The sequence below is a fragment of the Argiope bruennichi genome, chromosome 3 (assembly GCF_947563725.1).
Source record: "Argiope bruennichi chromosome 3, qqArgBrue1.1, whole genome shotgun sequence".
NCBI lineage: Eukaryota > Metazoa > Arthropoda > Arachnida > Araneae > Araneidae > Argiope > Argiope bruennichi.
The window spans coordinates 2,473,187-2,495,304 of NC_079153.1; the positions used below are offsets into that span (position 1 = coordinate 2,473,187).

At 31.2% G+C, this 22,118-nt stretch overlaps 1 protein-coding gene across 2 annotated transcripts; it reads right to left on the bottom strand.

Moving 5' to 3' along the window:
• Positions 1-1,105: 1,105 nt before the first annotated feature.
• Positions 1,106-20,619, bottom strand: LOC129963160 (uncharacterized). 2 transcript variants are annotated; one of them, XM_056077281.1, is made up of 3 exons: positions 20,461-20,619; positions 5,170-5,984; positions 1,106-3,366 (listed from the first exon to the last, which is right to left on the bottom strand). In XM_056077281.1, the coding sequence occupies exons 1-3, from the start codon at positions 20,473-20,475 to the stop codon at positions 3,048-3,050; spliced, it is 1,149 nt and encodes a 382-aa protein (XP_055933256.1). In that variant the 5' UTR covers positions 20,476-20,619; the 3' UTR covers positions 1,106-3,047. The 2 variants fall into 2 exon arrangements, with proteins under 2 accessions (XP_055933256.1, XP_055933255.1); XM_056077280.1 differs by lacking the exon at positions 20,461-20,619 and adding an exon at positions 12,191-12,220.
• Positions 20,620-22,118: the final 1,499 nt, after the last annotated feature.

Consider the following 22,118-nt stretch of genomic DNA (forward strand, 5'->3'; position numbering starts at 1 on the left):
GGATAAGGGATTTTCATTTTCAGCAGCTTGTAAATTACCAACAGATAGAGATACCAATTTTTAAAGATATTTCTTCAAAATTAAATTGCATGTGATGCTATATTATATATAATTCTTGAAGCTTAATATCTGTTGACAGACAATTTGTCAAAACGTTTAGAACAAACGTAGAAACTGTTTTGAACATTTGATTCTATGGATTTAGAAATGAAAGTTAATTGAATTTTGTACAACGATCCGTCTAATGCACACACGAGTAAATTACGAAGATGTGATTTCGGAATCGACTGTGAATACTGCAAGAGCTGAAAGAATGCGACACCAGAGCATAACCCGAGACAATACGGAGCTCGATATTAGCAGTTACGATGGCCAAAGGATATCGGTCTCGTATATTAACGCGATTTAGTCACTGCCTGATGTGTTTTGTAAACTTTATAAAGCACGAATAAACTCATTTTAATCTGCTGATTTAGGAAATTTTTATTTGACATTTGTTCTGAGTCATTCATGTGGTAGCTTTCTGCGACTGCTTTCATTGCCCGAAGAGAGAGTAACGTTGTGTTGAGGCATTTTTAAAATATGTACTAAAAACATAAAGACGATCAAAGATGAGCCCAACAAGCATTCTGTGTGTGTGGGGGGGGGGGCATTGATTTTCTTCCGTGTCGCATTCTATAAAATCCTTTATAATAGTGCGGAAAGAATTTGAAGAGCATTTATCATACCACGCGATCTACTTGAGAACAAAGGATTGTTACACAAATATACCATATTGATAATAATAAAATAAAGCTTTTGAGGAATATTTAAAATTGCGGTTGATATTTAATCCATTGTCAAAGAATTCCTATGAAGAATCTCAAGAAGGAATTACAATCTCCTGAAATCTTAATTTACAACATCACAAAACATGAAAAATTCTTGATTTCTGATTGATTTATTAATTTCCAATACAAAATTAAAATTATATTTCTTTCTCAAAATAAAGGAAGGCAATTTTTTATCATTAGCTTTCATGATGAGAAGGAAAACGCTTTAAAAAGACAAATTATTAACTTCTTTACAATGGCGAACGATACTATCACAGATTTACTATAAAAAATGAGTTTTGAGAACTTTAATACATGAAAGTACAGCTACCGTTATAAAAATATATATTTTGGAAATATGAATAATACAAAATTTCTTTTCAAACTAATAAATTGCCATAAATTAGAAATGAGTGACATTGAAAAATCATTGTAATTTTATTTAATCTAGTCAAATAAAAAAATGCTCAGGTCATCATTACATACTGGGCATTTGCTCTACTGCAGCACAAATTCCTTATTATCTGAGGTAAAATTGATAATTCTAGTAAAAAATTTTCCTTTAATTTGGAAATAATGACAAAAACATACAAATATACTTTTCTTTAAAAATGTGTGTATTGCATGTTTTGTTTTAATAAAATGCAAAAGTGTTGCTTTATAATCTTTGTTACTTTTATTACAAAATTTATATTTATAAAGAGTATTTACATTCATTTGGTTTAACATTAATCATTCATGTTTAGTAAAAAATAATATAAAAATATATAATGTTACTATCCATAATGAAAATAAGATCCAATAAAATCTAATAAAGCTCTCTAATCTCTAATGAAATTTCGTACAACTGAAAATAAATCAAATTATAGTATACTATAAAGCTATAATATAATTACTACTATACTATAATATACAAATTATAGTATATTATAGTATAGTAATCAAATTATAGTATCATTATATAATATGAAATTATAGTTTCAATAAATAAAAAATTAAGTAAAATAATATATAATACGTTGCCAAAATGTTAAAAAAAATGGAGAATTCAATAAAAATTAAGCTGTGAATGTAAAGTTAATATCCGAATGAACTATTTTGTTTTACAACTGAAACAATTTCTGCATATGAAAAAAAATAGATGCAGAAATTAATATCTCATTCAGTTTAAAATAATTCATATTTTTACTTCCAAGAATTTTTTTAAATTAATTTTCTTTAAAAGACATTTATTGTTTTTGCTTTATTTCTTTTCGATTTAACAAAGTAAAAAAACAAACAAACATTTTTATTATTCGATTTAATATTATTTCTTTATATTCAATACTTTATAATGAAATCCATAATTTTTATTCATCTATCTGTTTTATCTGTTCTATATTTTTTATAATGCAGTTACAGAAATTAAGCGCACACGAAAATTTGCTAATAAATATTTTACCTCTATTGTATTGCATATGTTTAATTTTAAGCTCTGAACAACGTCAAATAGCTACTGTTATCGTATTCTATTTGTTTCAGACTTGACAGGTTTAAACAAACAAACAACGTAACAGCACACATCAACTAAATATTTATCGAAATTTTTTCATTCAATTAAAAATTAGATGATAAATATTGTTATTATAAAAGCAAGCAACCATGTCAAGGGAAAAAAGTGATTTAGAAAAAGAATAAAGGATGATGGGAGCATTATTATTTATTGCCCCCCCCCAGTCTGCAGTTATGACTTTCACATCTATAATTTTCTCTGCCTTTGTAATTTTTATTATAATTACATGCTGAAAGGACACAGATAAACAGATGTATATTCTGGCCTCATTTTTATTTCAATGTATATCATTAAAATAAATAAATTGTTTCTTGCATTAAAGAAAAAAAAAACTAGAAATTAAGAAGAAAGTGATTTTTTATAGCAATAAATTTGCTAAGAATGGAGTCAAAATATTTTACATTTTTAGATGTTTGAATATTATAAAGTGCAACAATCGGAAAAGAAATTATTATTATTGAAAAGGCTCATACAATTGAAATATTCACTGAAAAGTTTAACTTATTGGAGATAACTGAATTTTTTTTAAAAAATGTAATAATTGACATAAAATTTATAAAATTTAAGATTAGGCAATATATTCTAAAATTTGAATTCAAGTAATTTTTAAAACAGATTGGCAACGCAAAAAAAAAAAAAAAAAAAAAAAAAATCGATCGAACTAAGACGTTTCTCCGTTATCATCATTCATCTGCATATGGAGTCAATTGCTGATACACGTCCATGATTTTCTTGTATTCCACTTCCAACGTCTGATGCAGCTCTTGCAAGAGGTCAGCCTCTCGCGTTTTACCGTTTTGAATCAAATCGCAATAGGAATCAAAAACCACCAAACTATTCATGAAAATGGCTCCCACTGTTGGAAAGCCATTTAGATGCCAGACCGGCGTCGAAAGCAGAGGGAAAGTCCGAATTGGCATCGATTCGATTCTTGACAGAGAATTCAGGTAGGTGAAGAGTCTTGACTTTTGCGAAATGGGCAACATGCCTTGGTGTTTCATCCTAAGCATATGAAAAATAGTTAATAGAGAGTGGTTTCTCAAAAAGAAGCAGGAAAATATATCAAGCTCAAAAATATGATAGATTCTACTGCATATAAATAAATTCTTTCATTATTGTGTAAGATAATGTTATATACAATGCATTCGCGAACAAAAAAATAAGCAATTAGGTAATCAATATTTATTATGTTATTCTAAAATTGGCAGAAAATGTTTGTAATGGATCGATGCTCAGATGAGTGACTCCTCTTTTCCACAAGATGCAATTAATAATCAAGAAGTTAAATCGGGGAGAATAGAAGGATTATTATTATGTATTTATTTATTTTGTTACATATGCTTTACATTTTTCCTTTACAAAATCTATTTGAATCACAATAGGAAGGTCTCTTGGTTTGCTTTTATTCCTGCAAACCATTTTCAGGAATACGTGTTTCGTATCCTTTGCATAGATGTTCACTGCTACCCTATTTTATGCTTTGGCAACGACGACTGGTTTCGTCGGATTCTTGCCACAGAAGGAAACCCCGCCCTAAAATTCGAACTCGGAATCTTCACGTTTCAGACCTCCCTGAGTTCGAAACATACGTCTTGAAAAATGTCCTCTGTCCGTCTGTGACATCTCAAAAACGCTTTGAATCAGACGAATGAAATTTGGCAGACGGTCTTTTACACTAAACGTGCAGATTCCTACCAAATTTTGAGCAAAATCCATTCGGAGGAATTTTGTCTGTCTAGATGTCCGCATATTCGTTAAAACAATAACTACAAAACTTACTCCGAGGGAGCTATATAAATAAAATTTGATACACAGATTTAACATCTCTAGTGTAAACACCCATTAAATTTTGAACAAAATCCAACGAGAGGTTGAGCGTCTGTAGGTTTGTATTTTCAGAAACATACAAACTCTAAACCGCCGTGGTTTAAATTTATCTAATCTGATATGGGATTTTGTGACAATAAGTGTAGCTTTGTGTCAAATTTTTGTTTCAATCGAACGATAGAAACGTGTCTAAAACTCAAATTCGTTTTTCAAATACTATTACTCACTTGCCATGAATGAATCGCCAAAACACTCGACAAGGATCACATGATAAAGTCAGCAACGATGCTAAATTAGAAAGCATGCGAGAAAGTTTTGGAAAGATTGCTTTCGCTGGGTTTTTGTTTGATTTTATGTCTGTATTGTACATGAAGACAACGCACCTTTACAGTATTTTTGATGCTTCTGATATAAGGAGCTATACGTTAGCAAAGGAATGTAGCCTACGAGGCATCTATTCAGTCCGATAAAAGTAAAAATATCCTTTGATGGGTGTGTGTCTTTCTGTACTATCATGCCTTAAGATGACAACTCTGCACCCATTAGAACGTCCTATGTTAAGCGTTTACTCGAAGTAAATTATTGCGTGCAGTGAAGGTTTTTCTGCAGTTGCCAACCTATTGTCTTAATGGGAACTCTTGTGACAACATTGTAAGATAATGACAAATGGTTCTTCTGACGGGACAACTATCTGCCACTATCGCATCATAGTCACGTGATATTCTTGAAATAAGTGAAGCCTTCCACCGCGCGCAATAATTAGTCTCATGTAAACGCTACTTTACCATGTAGTCTGTCTGCATCTGCTGTGATATAGCCATGAGCCAAAAATCTTTCGTTTAGATTACAGTGTTTTTGCTTATATAAGACTTTTATTTTTGCAGATTGCCCCACGATTATGAAATATAATCAGCATTAGGAGAGAAATAGAGGATTAGATTGAATTGTGAGAGAAAATAATATATTAAAAACACTTACCTGTTCCACCATTTTTCAGCTATACAGCTTTTTGCAAAATCTTTGACATTCGTCATAAATTCTTTGTCGTCCAATAAATTGGGGTCTGCTCTTAGATTTGAAATGAGCACTGATAAAAATATTTGCATTCTGTCGCTTGTTTCCGACAACACGTTGATCACCCTTTTGTAGCTCTCTGGTTTGCTTTTTCGAGCCGTGTAGGGTTCCTGAATAAGTTTAACGACTCTCGCGTCTATCCCGTGCGGGAACAGTTTCTGGACATTTCTGTCAAACTCGTACATTTTCTGCAGCGTCTCTTGTATTTCTGCGAGGTACTCCGAATCTTTCCTCAGCTCTTTCAGTATTTCCTCCATGATGCAGGAGGTCTTTGTTATGTCGAACATGCTGCAGATGAAGCTCAAGCAGCCAAAGCCAGCAGACGTGTACAGGAGCGTGGTGGCCCAGTTCTTTTGGAAGTGCTCCAGGACAAGCGACGCGGAAGTTCCCAATACATCAATTGCTGAAAATGTAATTTTGCTTCTGGAAGAATACAGTTTGATCTTAATCAACGTGGCGACGGCAGAGTCCACCGCTTTTATGAGCAGGCGTCTGTGAGAAGCCCACTTTTCAGTCTTCTGCGAAACTAGAGAAAAGGACGCGCAATACTGAACATACAATTCTTCAAAGGATTTTGATAGCTTAGAAATCTTCGTAGGTGGTTCTACCTCAAACTTTTCAAGATCGAAATATTCCTTTATTACTTCGAGGAATTCTTGCTCGTCTTTGCTGTCTGAAAAATGGGAGATGATATCTTTCATCTCAAAGTACGAAGATTTCTGGAAAAAAAATGAACTAACTATCAAAAAAGAATTTTCATTGAATTTTATAAAAATAATTTTATAAATGTTTCATTAAACTCAAAATTGTATCATTAGATATGTATATGAATTTTTAAGCTTCAGTAAACTTAAACTCACAAAACGCCTTCAATTTCATAGAAATGTCTTATTTTTTAAAAGAAATTATTTATTTATTCCACATCTCAAAAAAAAATGCTAGATTTTTAAAAAAAAATTGAATAAAATCTTCTTTTCCCTCCCATTTCGAATTTTTAGTAAATAATGCACATTAAAAAGTTAATTGGATGAATCCGATTAATTTTAAATTATTTTTCACAATTATTCTCAATCTATCTTCCAAGTAGATTAGATTCAGTCTATCAAAACAATATATGCTTGAAAGAATAATACAAAAAAGTGAAAAAAACTCTTGCTATTAAAATTGTTCTAAAATTGTATTGAATTTTACAAATTTATTTGATAAGGAAAGATAGCACACAGTTCCTTAGTAAAAAAAATTTTTTTTATATGAATCTGTCTAAAAGAATGATAGAAAAAAGTGACGTGTATTTTCTCTTTCTGCTCCGTTTTTTGAAATTTTACATTCTAACTTTTTTTATGCAATGTTTTGATAATTTCTCATTTTTATGATATTTTTTAAAAGTCTTATTACAACTTCACATTCTATATCACCATTTCCCAGAAAATTACAAAAAACGAAAACATTGAAATGATACAAAACGATGAATCGCCATGTTTGCATAATACAAAAAAAAAAGGATTTTATCTGTCAATTAACATGATTAGTCTAAAATATAACGAGTTAAAGAGAAAAAAAAAATTGACCTCGGTATTATTTTTAGAACTGCAGATCCGGATAAAATTTTGGACGAAAACTCCGGCACGATTCGATTGTTCGTCAATTTTTTATTTTTTATTTGCGAGTTCGGGATTGCGATAACTCAAAACGGTGAAGGCTGAATGGGTGAATTTTAGCACAGCAATTTTATATTGTATTGTAGATGCGTTTAATGTTAGATTGAATTTGTAAAATAAAAAATGTGTTTGATTTGCTTGAAAGTATGTATGCGATCACGATAGCATAAAAAATTAAATGAAACGAATGAAAGGAAACGTACGGTCTTATCACCAAAACTGTAGATCAGTCTTAATTTTTGGTCCAAAACGCACGCTTTTGTTCCTTCGCCACTCTCTACCAAGTTGAGCATTAAACGCTCTCTCATTAGGCGAACATACTAGTAAAGTATGAGAAGAGTGATTTTTTTTTATTACATATCTACATGCATTAGCAAATTAAAATTTGTAGAAACTTTTATTATAAAATGTATTATTATGATAGTGTTTATACTCTGGCAATTTAACAGCAAACTCAGTTGTGCTGCATGAAGCATCAAAAACGCTCTGCAAGGCAGGCCAAAGGCCCTACAGCATGCAGGTGCTTACAATCAAAGGATTGTTTCAAATGTTTAATTCAATATTAGCCGAAATTTTAAAGTTTTTTTGCTCAATATTTTCAGAGCATACTACCAGGCAAAAATCATTTCTCTACTACTTTAAAATCCCAAAATAACTTTTCAATTATACCAAATGTATTTCCGTATAATTTTTTCCCTCCAATTTCAAAACATTTTTTTTAAATATTAAAATATATGTTTTAGAGCAACACTTTCATTGTGAGTTGATACGTTTACACACACGAGCATTGCGGTGACATTAAACACATTTTACTGTTCAAGTTATCAAAGTTAAGAGTAAATTTAAAAATTAAAATAAAGATAGGTGAATTATGTCTAAAATATAATCATGCTACAAGGTTTTGAACAAGAGGTTCGAATCTACTTCATTTTTTAAAAATAATCATGAATTATAGATCAACAGGACTTGAAGATAAGGAGTTTAGCAGACTAGTGTGGAAATTCAACTAATAACTACTGCTGTCTGTTGGTCGATACTTTATTAAAAATCTCAGCATCGCAGAATTTATTATCGGCAATAAAAATTACGGACTTTAAAAATTGACCGAGAAAATCGTAAAATAAGCAATCAGATGATTGATTCTGAACTACTGCTCTAAAAATCCTTCCCCATAAATCCATCGCATTTCTTGTGAAAATGACAAGTGGTTGCTCATGCGGTTATTAATGAATGAATGCATTAATACATAAATTATCATTTTTGCATTTTGGAATCATCTCTCCTATTTCGAGAGAAAACATTTCCGAAGTGATTCGAATTTGATTCGCATAATTTTATGGGTGAATTTCTAAACATTTCTACATTTGTTTGAGTTACAACTGGCAAAGAGGTTAAAAAGGCAAGCAATACACAACTTCATTTAATATTCTTCAAGTTCAAATCGAAGTCATGTTAGTTATATTCATTTGTGTATGAACATTTCTGCTTCGTTAATACGGAGTACTAATTTGATGCAAAGAAAATTTGGCAATAAATATCTCTCCTTTAAAATATGGTCGATACTTTATTAAAAATATCTTAAATAAATATCTCTGTAAACTGCGTTTCACGATAAGAATTGAATTTTTTTTTTCGTACAGTTAGAGAAAGCTGATTAGTTTAGTTATATTGACATTAGTTATGACATTTTTTAACAAAACTAAGGCTATTTTGGGATGGACTTCGTCATTTGAACCCCGATCAGATGACGAGGACGACACTTGAGCTGGCATCCCTCTCTCCAAACTTCCACACCACACCTACGGGTCCTACAGAAAGCTGCATCGAAATCTTATGAACCAAAGGAATCATCGAATCTCTCGCATTCTCACAATACAGCGCATCTTGCGTTTGATGTCGAAGAGAATCGAACACGCATTTTGGGTCATTTCCTATTGATTAATTAATTAGGTGCAAAATATTGCATACAATTACAAGGTTGGTAGCAAAACTATAAAACAAATTTAATTCCTCTGATTTTGCTGTGATTTGTATTTTCGCATGCACAGACAAATAAACAAATATTGGCTACAACTGGGCAAATTTACAAGTTTTTACAAATTTCATTGATTTAACTTCGTTTTTACGTTCACGAATACACAAAGAGAAAGGCAGAAAAACAGCCTATTATCTGATAAATGTGATTCATAATTTGATGAAAATCGGCAATTCTATTAATAAAGCCAAATTTAATTTTCCTATCTCGGTGCGTTTTTCAGTTATCTTCACAGGCACATAAACAGACTTCCAAGCCCATTTCGAAAAAAATGAACCATTTTGATGTTTTAAATTCGCGTGCTAAATTTTCGTCATCTAGCAGCTGAATTTTATTTCGCAGACGCCCCGCAGACTCACAGATATAACTGAAATAAATCAAAACAATAGGAGAAAAGGTCTGCGCGGCTAAAATCTCGATGGCGAATTTTTTGGGTGATGACGATACTACTGCACGTACCTGAAAATAAAATAATTCACACTTGGAATTTCTCGCATTTAAAGTATCCAAAGAGAACATCGAGATTTTAACGATGGTCCTGGTTGCAGACCGAGTCCGAAGAACAGACTATTTTTAAAATTGTGAATAGGGTCACTTGAAAAAAATTCAGTATACCATCTTTACACAAAATTTATATCGAATTATAAGAAGCTATTTAGAAGGCATCTATCTCCTTTGTTGTCTGATTACAAATGAACACAATAAATGCGAAACGAAGAGAGATAGATGTAAACAGATCGAACATATAAAGTGCTGATCTGTAATAAATTTCGAATCAAATCCATCAAGAAACTGGCCGGCTGTCTGCTTGTATTTTCATGCGATAGTTTGAAGCTTTAATGACTTCAATATATTAAAATCCGGTATGTGATTTTATGCCTGCCACTATCATTTCTGAGTCAAATTTTGGTTTTGGTAAATCGGAAAAAAAGTTGTCCAGAATACACTTACGGTGTCGTGTATTAAGCGTATCTCAGCAGTGAATTGCCAAAATCGCACGCTAATATATGCTTTTTGTCATTACTCTCTACCAGTGGCATGCGATGGATGATAGAAAAATACATTTGTTAAAGATTATGGAAAAATATATCGTGGAGACCACTTTCCACTGATTGGACTGTCTGTCTGTCTATCTGAATGTATGAGTCGCTCTGTTTGTCTGTGAGCACGATAACGTAAAACGTTTCGAAGAAGGTGGATGACATTTAGTATGTGCTCTTGCCATCCAATGTGTAGTTTTCCGTCCGATTTTGAACAAAATTCATGTTCAGGAAGTCTGCCTGTCCACTGCTCGCAGTACAAATGAATGTAACTGCAAACCGTAAAGAATGTAGACAAAATAAGGTTTAGCATCTAAAATGTGGATAGCATTGAACCAAACCTACTCAAGAACAGACGGTTTATCATTCTGCACTTCTGCAAATGTGTTCGTTAAGAAATAGAACACTTGGCACATAGATGCGGCAGCTGAAATGCAGATCCTTGTCAAATTTTGAACAAACTCCGACGAGGGGGGTGGACCGTCTGTCAGTTAACTGCAAGAACTCACAAACGCAATAACAAAAAAATGACACTTGGTATAGGATCACGTGACTTCAATGGTAGTTCTGTGTCGAATTTCGCTTTCAACAGTTCAAAAAAAAAGGCGTCAAAATGACAAATCGGTTTTCCAGTGTTCTCGTAATAACTGAATTGTCGTTATTTTTTGCCAAAAAAAAAAAAAATCCTCAAAGGACGCACTTTAATAGACTTTCTTAACTGTGGTTCGTCAGTGGCATGGACCAATACACAAGTATCATTTTCTTTTCTATAATACGAAGCACTTAACTCTCATATGAGGGATTCTGAAAATATAAGCACTCGGTGCATTCATGGATTTGCCCAAGATCCGAAATTTTATGTTGCTGGGGGGGGGGACATCTTCATTCGAAAGTATGCAAGAAAATCTCAAAGTGAGCACTCTTGCTGTACAAACTATGAGTTAAGTAGAAAAATTTCGTTTAAATCGCATTCTATCATATTTAGGGAAGCAAATGACCAGCGTAATATGAATTTGATGTGTGTTTATTTAAAATAATCAATATGCAGAAAGTAATAATTCTGATATAAAATTTAAAGTTTTAATGACAAATTTATATTTGTCTTAAAATTTAAAAAAATAACCTGAATATTGAACTTCTGAAAAATTGAATTTCTTTTCTTCTAAAAATAGGAAGGTGGATGCAGTCATACGTCAGATCAGACGAAATTGTCAGATTTTTCTTTTTAAAAATATTTATTTGAATTTGCTTTATGGTAATAATTTTCAGGTTATTCATTTCTTTTTTCTGGTAAGTATACAGTTCTGATCATACAGACCGAATGCTTTCAATGCATCCTCTGATAGTCGTGATCTTAATTGGGTATCTAATTTTATCTGGGTTTTTCAACAATAAAGATTCAAAAGCTGCAGTGTACTGAACAACAATTTTCATCGATAAGCGGAAGATTGCGTCATCGAGCCGACGCATATGATTGGCTCATTTAAATGTACATGCAGTTGAATGACATCATTGAGTTTCTCAAAATAAACTCCTACATTTAAGTGCATTGTGGTTGTCGTTATTTCCATCCCCTCATTCAATTTCACGCGTATTTCAAAAAAAAAAAAAATGTGGCATGATTTTTCAGAAACATTCCACCTGATCATAAAAATATTATCAGACTATATAATTTTATTGTCTTTTTAATTTTTTTATAAAAACGTAAAAAATGTAAACATCTAGCAAATTCAATGTAGTGATGTTATCATTTCTAGTTTAGTTTCAGGGAAATAAGATAAAAGTTCTGCGATACGAACTACGTTCGTATTGGTTTAGAGACAATGGCTAAAACATATTTAATACATATTAATAAATTTTCCATATAGGTAGCGAAAAGCATTTGGAAACCGATATTTTTTATAACTGTCAGAAAACAAAGGTGCATTTTTAGCTTCGGAAACTCATCTTCCATTTTTGCGACATCTTTAGTTTTATAAAGCACAAATTCGTATAATAAGGTATTTTTAACTGTCAAACAACCGTGTGATACAAATGGAAAATACAATTTTGTTGACCGAAATGGCAATGACTACTTTTTAAAATCCTTTTTTTTTACTTTAATAAAATGATGCAAGTGTTTCTGTGTTGGATTCATATTGCTTTATTTTTATTCATTAAATATGATATTATTGATTGTATGACATACATACCTGCTTTATCATCATGGCCGAATACATTCACTTGTCTGAATATGGATTTTTGTATTTTAAAATTTGTAATTAAATCATAAATAGCAATTGAAAAGACAAAATTTACGAGAGCCTCATGCTTCCTTACGGTTGATTTGAGGAGCGTAGCGAACTGGCCAGGTTGTCAGCTGGTCCGACGGCCTCTTACACGTAAAACAGGATAGGTGAAAGAGAAAATCAAGAACCCAATCTAACGGATTTCCCACTCCATTTTTCAAACAAACAAAACAGGAAGTAGTTTTAGGATACAAATGCAACTTATTCCGTCCAAAGTTGGCCAAACGGCAAGCAGTCAGATTTTTATTGCTTTCAGAAGCCCTGTCAAGACGGAATAAAGCGCGATGGGAAAGTCGTTTTCGATGCCGTATACATATTTATATTCAAGCACAAATTAAATTTTTCGGATTCGAGACCGAAAAGAAGGAAAATTTGGAATAAAAATCGATTTATTTTACCACGGGATGCATATTTTGCACATGGGAACGAAAGGCGGAACACGCCTATTCGCACTAGAATACAAAAGAAAAAAAGCCAAATATTTCCAGTCAGTGATTTTACTAAGAGTTTCTGATAGAAATTTCTTTGATACAAGTCGACTGAGAAAAGAAAATCTTAGATATCTTTGAAAGAAATGAATAGACTTTAGGAATTTTTATCCCTTCGCTCGGAGGTGGGAAATGCACATTAAGTCCTCAATTTTTAGAACGGTAAATAAGAAATAAGTAAATAAAGTGAGATTTGAATCAAGAGATAAGAGAAAATTTTAGGGTGAAGTAACATGGGCTAATTTAAGATAAAAATCCTTAAATTAATTTGGATTTAAATTAAATGGTATCCTTACATTAAGAAGTGTTTGGGCTTTATCATAGAAAAGCTTAAAAGTTGTTCGCCAGCCTCTAATATTCACCGTCGCATTTGAAGTTTAAATTATCATATCTTTTACTATTTTCATTAAGAAATCAAAATTTAGAAATAAAACTATTTGCAGAGGTGAGGCCGAAATTGAAAATATTTCCTGTTATATCATTGTGTCAATTTAAAAATAAACAATTTTCAAGCTGGTATTCGAATACTTAAACCCTGCTTAACCGAAACTTTTCATTGTTTATAAATTAATATTTGAAACGTGTCTAAATTTTGGATAACTAATCTGCCTGATATTCAAGTCGTGTATATTTGAGCAATTCAACGACAAGAATGAAAAAAAAAAAAAAAATAGGGTGTGCGAAATTGAATCGCAAAGAGAGCTGTTTCTAATAATTAAAAAATGGAAGATAATTTAAGGGTGTGTTTTTTTTCGTGATTTCAGGAAGGAAAAGATGGACTGACTGCGATCTAAAAGATAAGAAAATATTTGATCTTTTAAAATTTTGTAACTAAGAATATGTAGTTATTTTTAATTATTTCATAATATTCAATAAAAAATATAGAAATTTGTTCTTTTGGGGGAGGGGATATCCACTTTTCGATTGCTTAGATGTAGACTGTACCGATGTGGTTCGGCTGTGCCAAATGTGTAAAAACAAAAATTAACCAACTTGCATTGAGCATGCGATTAAAATATATCAAATGTTATTATAAAAATGCAAAGGCAGAAAATGTTACGAACCATTTTGCAAAAGGTGCAGGCATCGGAAGAAATAAGCATACACGCATACTTATAATAAAACTAAGGATAGTGAAATATTGCCAAGACCAAAACGTGCTTGGTGGCCAATCAGTGATTTCAGTGAATGGTCTGGAGTCATTGTAAGAATGGATTTGGAAGAAAATAAATATTGTGCCTGAAATAAGAAATTTACGAGAGTACCTGGCGTAAACACTTTGATTTTGCAAAAACTAGGAACAAATCCGAAGTCATCAGAAGTGTTGAATATGAACTTACGAATTACAATTATATCCATATCTATAATATGATTTTAATTAACAGTGTGTAACAATTATAAAATGAAACAAGCTTTTTAATTAAAAATTAAATGATTATTTCATGTACAATTTTTCATTTTTAAATCTCACCGACCGGAAAGGATCAATATCGCGTTAGCTCCTCGTCATTTTATTGCTGCGTAATCTGACGATGTGATTTGTATCTCAATATACACTGTATTTAGTCCAGCTCTTGGTAAGCATGCTTACCACGTATTTAGAGAGCATCTGCTGGCGTTGCCGCCAACCAAATCTGTTAAGGGTGATGATTACAATGTTCTTCTTTTTACCGAAGAACGCTACATGGCCAGAAGAGATCGAATCATTTCTTTGTTCGAGGGGGCTACACGTGATCAGTCTGAGAAGTTACGGACTAACCAATCGCAATGCACAAAAAACTGAATTCCTATAACCCCTCTTCACTATTTGAAGCTTTTTTTCCCAATAGAGAATGCTTTAAAAAGTAAGACCCATCATAAATGCATTAAGCGAACAAATAATATCCTATTGCAAGAATCCGTAACAACCGTTGTGTTGGGAATATTCGCGTATAATTGCGCACTCAGTGCAGTTTTGATGTATGCATGAAGCTCATTGAAGTATCTCATCACGTTAATAGCGAGTATCTTTAACCTGACACTTCTCTCAAATGAGAGCAAGGCCATCTGATTCTTTTTAACGCTCAACTCATTAGTTGCAAACAAACCCATCTTAAGAGGGCTCAACATTTGTCACGAATACAAAATATGATTTCTGACATCTTCATTTAGTTTTGATAATTCTTGAAGCATTGAGTCTTGCTGAAGGTAGGTGAAAATGAACATTCTGCATGAAAAATACAAATTAAGGACGTTAACATCAAACATTCAAAAGAGCTGTTTTAAAAAGTTTGCAAATTGTATGCGTATATATTAAAATTTATAGAGAATTACGCACACTGTTACTGCTGCATGGTGCATTTTTTATTATTATGAAATAAAGAAGTTTAGAAATATTCAAATGGCCATCTCAAAAACAAGACGAACTTAAAAAGAAATTTCGGAAGGCAAAAAAAAAAAAAAAAAAAAAAAGATTCTTGGATGAAATATTTTAGGACTTTTAAAGAACTTAAATCCTTTAAAATGCAATAAACAGATACACAAAAAGTATATCAAAAAAGATGTACAAAACAATACGAGATGCAGTAAGGTAGCTTGTAACTTTGACAAATCGGTTAACCCTTAATATTTGAATCTCCTTTTATTTCTGTTTTCAATATCTTCATTTAAAGTTTGCTGTACGTTGCTAAATATGAAAGTCGTTTCATGGTCGAGGAAAATACGGAACAATTATCGCAAAACAAAAGGAAAGTTTATTGCGAGTAAAAGGCATATTCCAATACAAGTAAAGAAAAACATAGTCTTCATTTTTCTTTTAATACGTTTATGGTCACGATTCACTCCTGATATTCGGACTTTTTTACCTAATTAGACGGCTTCTTTGCTACCTCCCAACTACTGTAGAGAAAGCTGGTCATCTAATTACATAGGCGGTTCGGTGCAATTAGAAAGTAGGCTTAAACCAAAGGAAGTCTTACAACAGTCAACGTATTAATTATTATCATAGTTTTTTTCTTTCATTCACAGTATTTTTAGCTTTTTTAAAAACACAGTGTAAACGTGCAAATAAATCCTTTTTAATGATATTTTGAATTATTTTGTTGGATTCAAACCCCAAGAAATCCTAAAAAATACGTGAACATTTAATAATTCTGAAATCGAACTAACCGATTGGAAGCAATGAATGAAGTCTAAATTTAGGAAGGGAAAAAAATATTCATCCAAGCGCAAGCCTGGAAACACAGTAAAGTTTTGTGAATTTATGGGACGGAATTCCCAATAAATTCACAAATGACTAAAAAGGAAACGAAAATAAATATAGATTTTTACAATTTCCGCAAACACTATGGAAGACTGACAGCATCGATGGCCACTCACCAAAAAAGAAAATGACTGTAGAACTTGCAAGCAGAAATACACAAGCGGCACTCAGCTCGTTTATTTTCATTTTATAACTCCTTTCTGTTTCTAGTTATTATGTTCAGAAACGTAATCCCAACAGCAGAAGTAATGTCCCCAAAATTTTCACGCTTATTCTCTAATAAAAGCGCAACTACCCCCATGAAAACTGTGAACCTTGGGCAAGACTGTACACACCACGAGTCCTCAGAATTTTGGTTTCAGATTTCACTCATCAGTATTTTGTGTTTCGTAGTACAGTGGAGAAAACCACAGATATTTCTCGGTCAACATTTTTTCGACTGAGTGAGACCAAAATTTGACACAGAATGACTGCTTCAATAAATAAATTCAAATTTCATATTTTTAAATCATTGCATTTTTCAATTATCGCGTTTACATGCTTGTGACAGAGCAAATCGACAAACAATCCCCTCCTTCCTGGGATTTCGCTTATAATTAAATCTGGATATATACTTTAGATGGTAAATTTGTATACCAAATTTTATCTACTTGAGTTTTTTTATGTTTTGCAGTTGTCGTGTTCAGTTGTATTCTGACAGACAAACAACATGCATCCTCACATTGCACTTCGTTATAAACAGAAATTTATGTATTAGATGTGAAGTCTAAATACCAAATTTCATCCCTCAAGGTGAAAGCGTTTTTGAATTATCGTGTTCACAGACTGATAAATATAATTTCAAAAAAAAAAAATAATAATAATAATAATTCTCTAATTCAGAGAAGTCTAAAAAGTGGAAATTCCTCGAAATTTCGAGATGAAATTTCTTGGTCATTACAATAGCTCCTCTTTGCGAACTTCATATAAAGCCGTTTCGTAAAGCGGGTGAAGCGGCTTTGAATAAGAAATGCTCTTCGGGTTTTAGGAAAAGTTGCTTCCTGTGAAATTATTCATGTTCTCATAGTAATCTAAATCAGAGTTTCATCTTCTGAAAATCGTCACATCGCATTCTCACAAATAAGTCAATATTTGTAAGAAAATCAGTTAAGAAATTTATTTTGAATTTAAAGATCTCATTTCTTTTTCAAAATTATTTTTAAATAAATTTCCTTTAACTTAATATTTTTTAATTCATTTTCTAACTTTTCCGTTACAGTCAGAATTTTTCTAGCGAAAATGTTGTTGTCCTCATTTTTTCAGTCTCAAAAAGGAATTGCAAGTGGATAAGATCTGATCTAAATCAGTGGTTCTGAATAAAATTATTAAATTTTGCTGTCAGTTTTTTTTTCAGTGTAAAATTTTCATCGATAACTCAAGTTTCCATTGCATTTTTTTTCTTGTAGTTATTGAAATTCATCGAAATCAAAATACAATATAACAAACGGCAGTATCTGTTGTAGAAACCTTTTACTGTCTGTGGGTTTGAACAGCGTTTTCAAACAAAATATTTTTAAAAAGTAACCCTAATAATTGCAAATGAAATCATATAATTTAAAAAAAATACTAATTCTGAAAGGTGCGAAGATGGAGTAGCTTTATGAATAAAAAAACATGTAGTTTTGAGTCATTTATATTTCTATGCAATGTATACAGCTCTAGATATTTATTCTAAATATCTTAAGCGAAATGGTTTAACATTCACCAGAGTTTTTTAATGATTACTAAGTGTAAGAGTTTTTAAATTAGAGGATTAGTAAGGAACTTTGATTATATATCATAAAGAGTTTTATGCAGACAAAACTAGCATCTTAAAACCGATGTATTATCAAAGCTATTTTTTATGCATTATTATGGAAAAAATTCTTAAGCTTTTTAAAATTTTCAATTTTATTATAAATAAAATATAAACAAAAAATTATGAAAACAGAATGAATGAAAAATTAATTTCAAAAAGAAGAAATATTGGACATCAAAAAAGTAAAAGTGCATTTCTCATAAGCAAATAGTTGGTACAGCTGCCATAATGAATGTTGGATTAGTAAAGTAACATTGAATACTTTTGAAAGTATTTTCTGCTGTTGGCCATAATTTTTATAATCCATTCTAGATTTCTCCCAGTCCTTAGAAAAGCTTTTTAACGCAGGGAAATTCATAAGCTGAATGCTATAAATGCAAGTAGGTGATAAAAAAATCGCTCTATATGGCAGGTCGTTGGATTTAGAGCTATGAAATTTGGCAAATATTTAATTCTTGGTTAGCAAATGCTCAAGAAAAATTAAAGTTAGATTTTTAATTGAATATTAATAGATATGTTGACGTTTTTCCTCTATGATCTTCGGGTCGTATTATTGCACAAAAACCATTATCACATCATTTTAAAATTCAAAACATTAGCTTTTCTCTAATACTAATTTTATTTTCAGGCAGTTTTCTAAAATGAGCTTTAAACACACTTATACAACAATGCATTTTCTTTATATAACGACGTGTAATAAAATAACAAGACTGCAAATAATCCTAATGAATATTTTAATAGCATTAGACTTTTGAATTTATTACATTCACATATTGAATTTCAAAACACTCGATCCTTTTTAACATAACGTGTTTCCCTCCAGTAAATTTAGAGATGTAAAACTCTTTATGCGCAGAATGCAAGGGCTTATGTACTCACACTAAACGAATCGAGACTGCATTGCTATCATACAAAAATGTTTCGAACCGAGTTTGGGATTTTTGAAAAATATTTTTTATATTGGTTGTTTTACAGAGGTTTTTATTATGCCAATTGAAATAATAATTTTTGATTACATACTGCCTACAGGAGACATCCTTGTGTGGGCATATACGAAATTGTCCCGAGAAATAACTTTTTACCTTCCTTTTAATTAACTTTTTTCAAATATATAGAGCAGTTTTATGTTTTTAAAACTGGAATAATTTTTGTTTGCTTTAGTCGCGCTTTTCCTCTGCATGAAAGAAAAGCATAAAAACAGTTGCCTTGATTCTATAACTTCACTGTTGCCCATGTATTCATTTTTTTTTTTTTTTTTTTTTTTTTTTTTGCGAAATTTAAGGGCTAAACAAAATTTCTTGGATTTTTTTCTTAAATATTTAACGCAATTATTCATTGATTCGTTAGAATTGGAAATTCATATAATGAACTTATGTCTTCCACGGGGTTTAAAATGTTATTTGATTATATATATTTTATGGATCTTCTTTACAGCGTTTTCTTCATAACTTTAAAATCTATTTGAGAGGTTTACATAATACAATGGGATCTTAAGTTTCTTCCAATATATTTTATGAATTAATTTAATAATAAACGTCATTTGTCATGGAATTAACAGCATAAACTCCAATATATCAAAGCAAGTTAATCATATTCTCTTGTGTTTTTTTTCATGGTAAATAATATGCGGATTGAATGTTTTTGGAACCGTTTTGAAATCTGAGATTAATTCGCCAGTTGTCAACATTCTTTAACGATATTAATGTGAAAATATTTCTCTTTTTAATACTATATATAAATTACTAAAATACTATATTTACTACTATAGCTCTTTAATATATATAATTTAATACTATAATACTATATTTAAATTTTACGTTATATTTATTTTACATAATCTTGTAAAATTGAATATGCATACATTTCGAAACATGATTTTATGCTGAATGTGTGGGTTTTTCAAGAGAAGAGATAAAAAAAAAAAATTTACAGTTGTAAACGCTCTTTATTTAATGAAATTTTAGAATTCGAAGCTCGGAAAAAAACCCGATCTTTTAGATGCTGTTTGATCTGAATTTAAGGTAGTTTCAAGAATTTACACTAAACTAAAGAAAAGACAAAAACATTTTTATTGTTAATTAAAATGAATACCAATTTATCCACGTTTGATTAATAAGTGTAATCAGATATCAAAAATCTTAGATTTGCGCCATTTCTTGTACAAAACTTAAATAATCTTATTTTTCACGACAAACCCATTATACTGCAATTTCTAAAAGATCATGTACAAACAAATTGTTCACATAATAATAATTTTTCTCAAATATTTCCCAACAATTACTTACTTACTATTTTCTTACTATTATTTATATTTACTAATATTATTTCCAAAATTTCCATTTTTACTTTTTTCATACGAAAAATAAATTTTTATTAGAAAATTTATTTAGATAAACAAACTTAAAGGCTGCTGCAGTTCTTCTAGTTGTTTACTTAAAGGCTGTTTATGGCTAAATTTGAAAAGGGCGTTGCAACAAAGCAAGCAAAAATACTCTTTTCATTAATAATCAGAACTATACCTTATATAGAGAACAAAATTATTGTTAAATAAAACATAACGAATATTATTTATCAAAAAAAAAGATACGAAAGGGGGGAAAATACGTACTTTACTGCTCTTCATTTCCACAATTCTGCTGCAGTTTTCTGCAAGTTGGCGATAACATTATCGAAACTGAAACGCATTGATAAGCGAGCGTTACAGATACTGCTATCGTCGTCTAAATTAGTTTCAACTTCCTTCTAGCGAAAGAGAGAATGACTGGATTGTTTACTCTGTCCGCTGGTGCGGCGGAGATGAAGTGGCGTGCGCGATTCTTTTTTAGGTTGAAAAGCATGCTGCTGGAAGGCAGATGCTCATTCCAGATGCTCTCTAAAAAGTAGTTAATGTAAATAGTTTCCTTCATTATTGCAAATCGAAGAAAGGGACTTAATTTAGATAATTTCATAATTTGAAGAATTAATCTTTTGCTTGGGATTCATCATCAATTAAGAGATCTGAACTTCCAGTCCAAAATATCGTAACATGCTAATCTAATGCCTTATACTTGATTCGTCTATCCTTGTGTTGTATTTAAAAATTTTTCTCAATTCTATACTAGCTATGTCGTGCACAATCAGGAAATAAAAATATTTCATAGCGTCGTAACGCGTATATGCATAAATCAAATAATCAAGAAAATTAAAAATATTGTTGTAAAATATAGTCAACAGCTTAATTAAATGTTAAAAAATACTTTTTACAATTTACTCAAATGAGAGAAGAAAAAAATAATACAAAAATAAAATTGATATGCTTGGGAAACTTATTTTTAAATTTCAAGCCAATGTAAAAATGATTTTTGTGCTATAATATGTTAGCATTGAATTGAGAAAAATGCCAAAATTTCGATTAATTGCTCATTAAAATTTTAAGACACCCTCTCTTTTTAAATACCTTGAATACCTTCTTAATAAATACCTACTACCAAGAAGTAACTAAGTTTCGAATTTGGTAGCTCTTGGTCCAACTCTGTGTCTGTCTTATAGAACGTTTGAATTGAATCTCACAGCATGTCACAGGACACGATGTGCCGGCCTGTAAACGATATAATATGAAAACACATTAATTTAGAAAGGTAATGGTGAGCGAAAACAACTGAATTTCAAAATGTGCATTTTGGAATTTGTTCTGCATCACGCAGTTGTGTCCGCTTGTATTTAATTTAACACAAAATTTTGAATATCATTATGCAAAATTAATTTTGAAATCAATAAAAAAAGCAAAGATAGATAGCATTAAAAAGACGCACTTGTTACAAAAAATAGAATCTTTACAATTTTGAGTTTTACAGAGCAAAAATCAAATTTGATCATTCTACGTCAAACATATTTTGAAATAGTTTTTTAAAAAATAGCTGAAATTGTTGATTTAACGATTCTTTTGGGGTGGCATTACGCTGTGGACAAAAGATGGACTGATTTCTGAGACGGAAAACATTCAGAGCCAAGTATCGAAACAGGATGCGGAGTCCTTAATCGTTGTTGACTAAAATCCACGCGATTTTCTATCCGCAGACAGCTGACAATGAGAACCAAAAATCATTTTTCGTCTGGCGGGAGAGGGGGGAGGGTAACCTTTTAGTTTCACATCTTATTTTTTGGATTAAGTTCGTGTCTTTATGTTATTATGTCATCCTGTGGGTGCCTACTCATTACTCATATGTGCAATTGGATGCAGCTAGTGAGGACGCAACAAGTTGGAATTATCATAAATTACAGCCCATT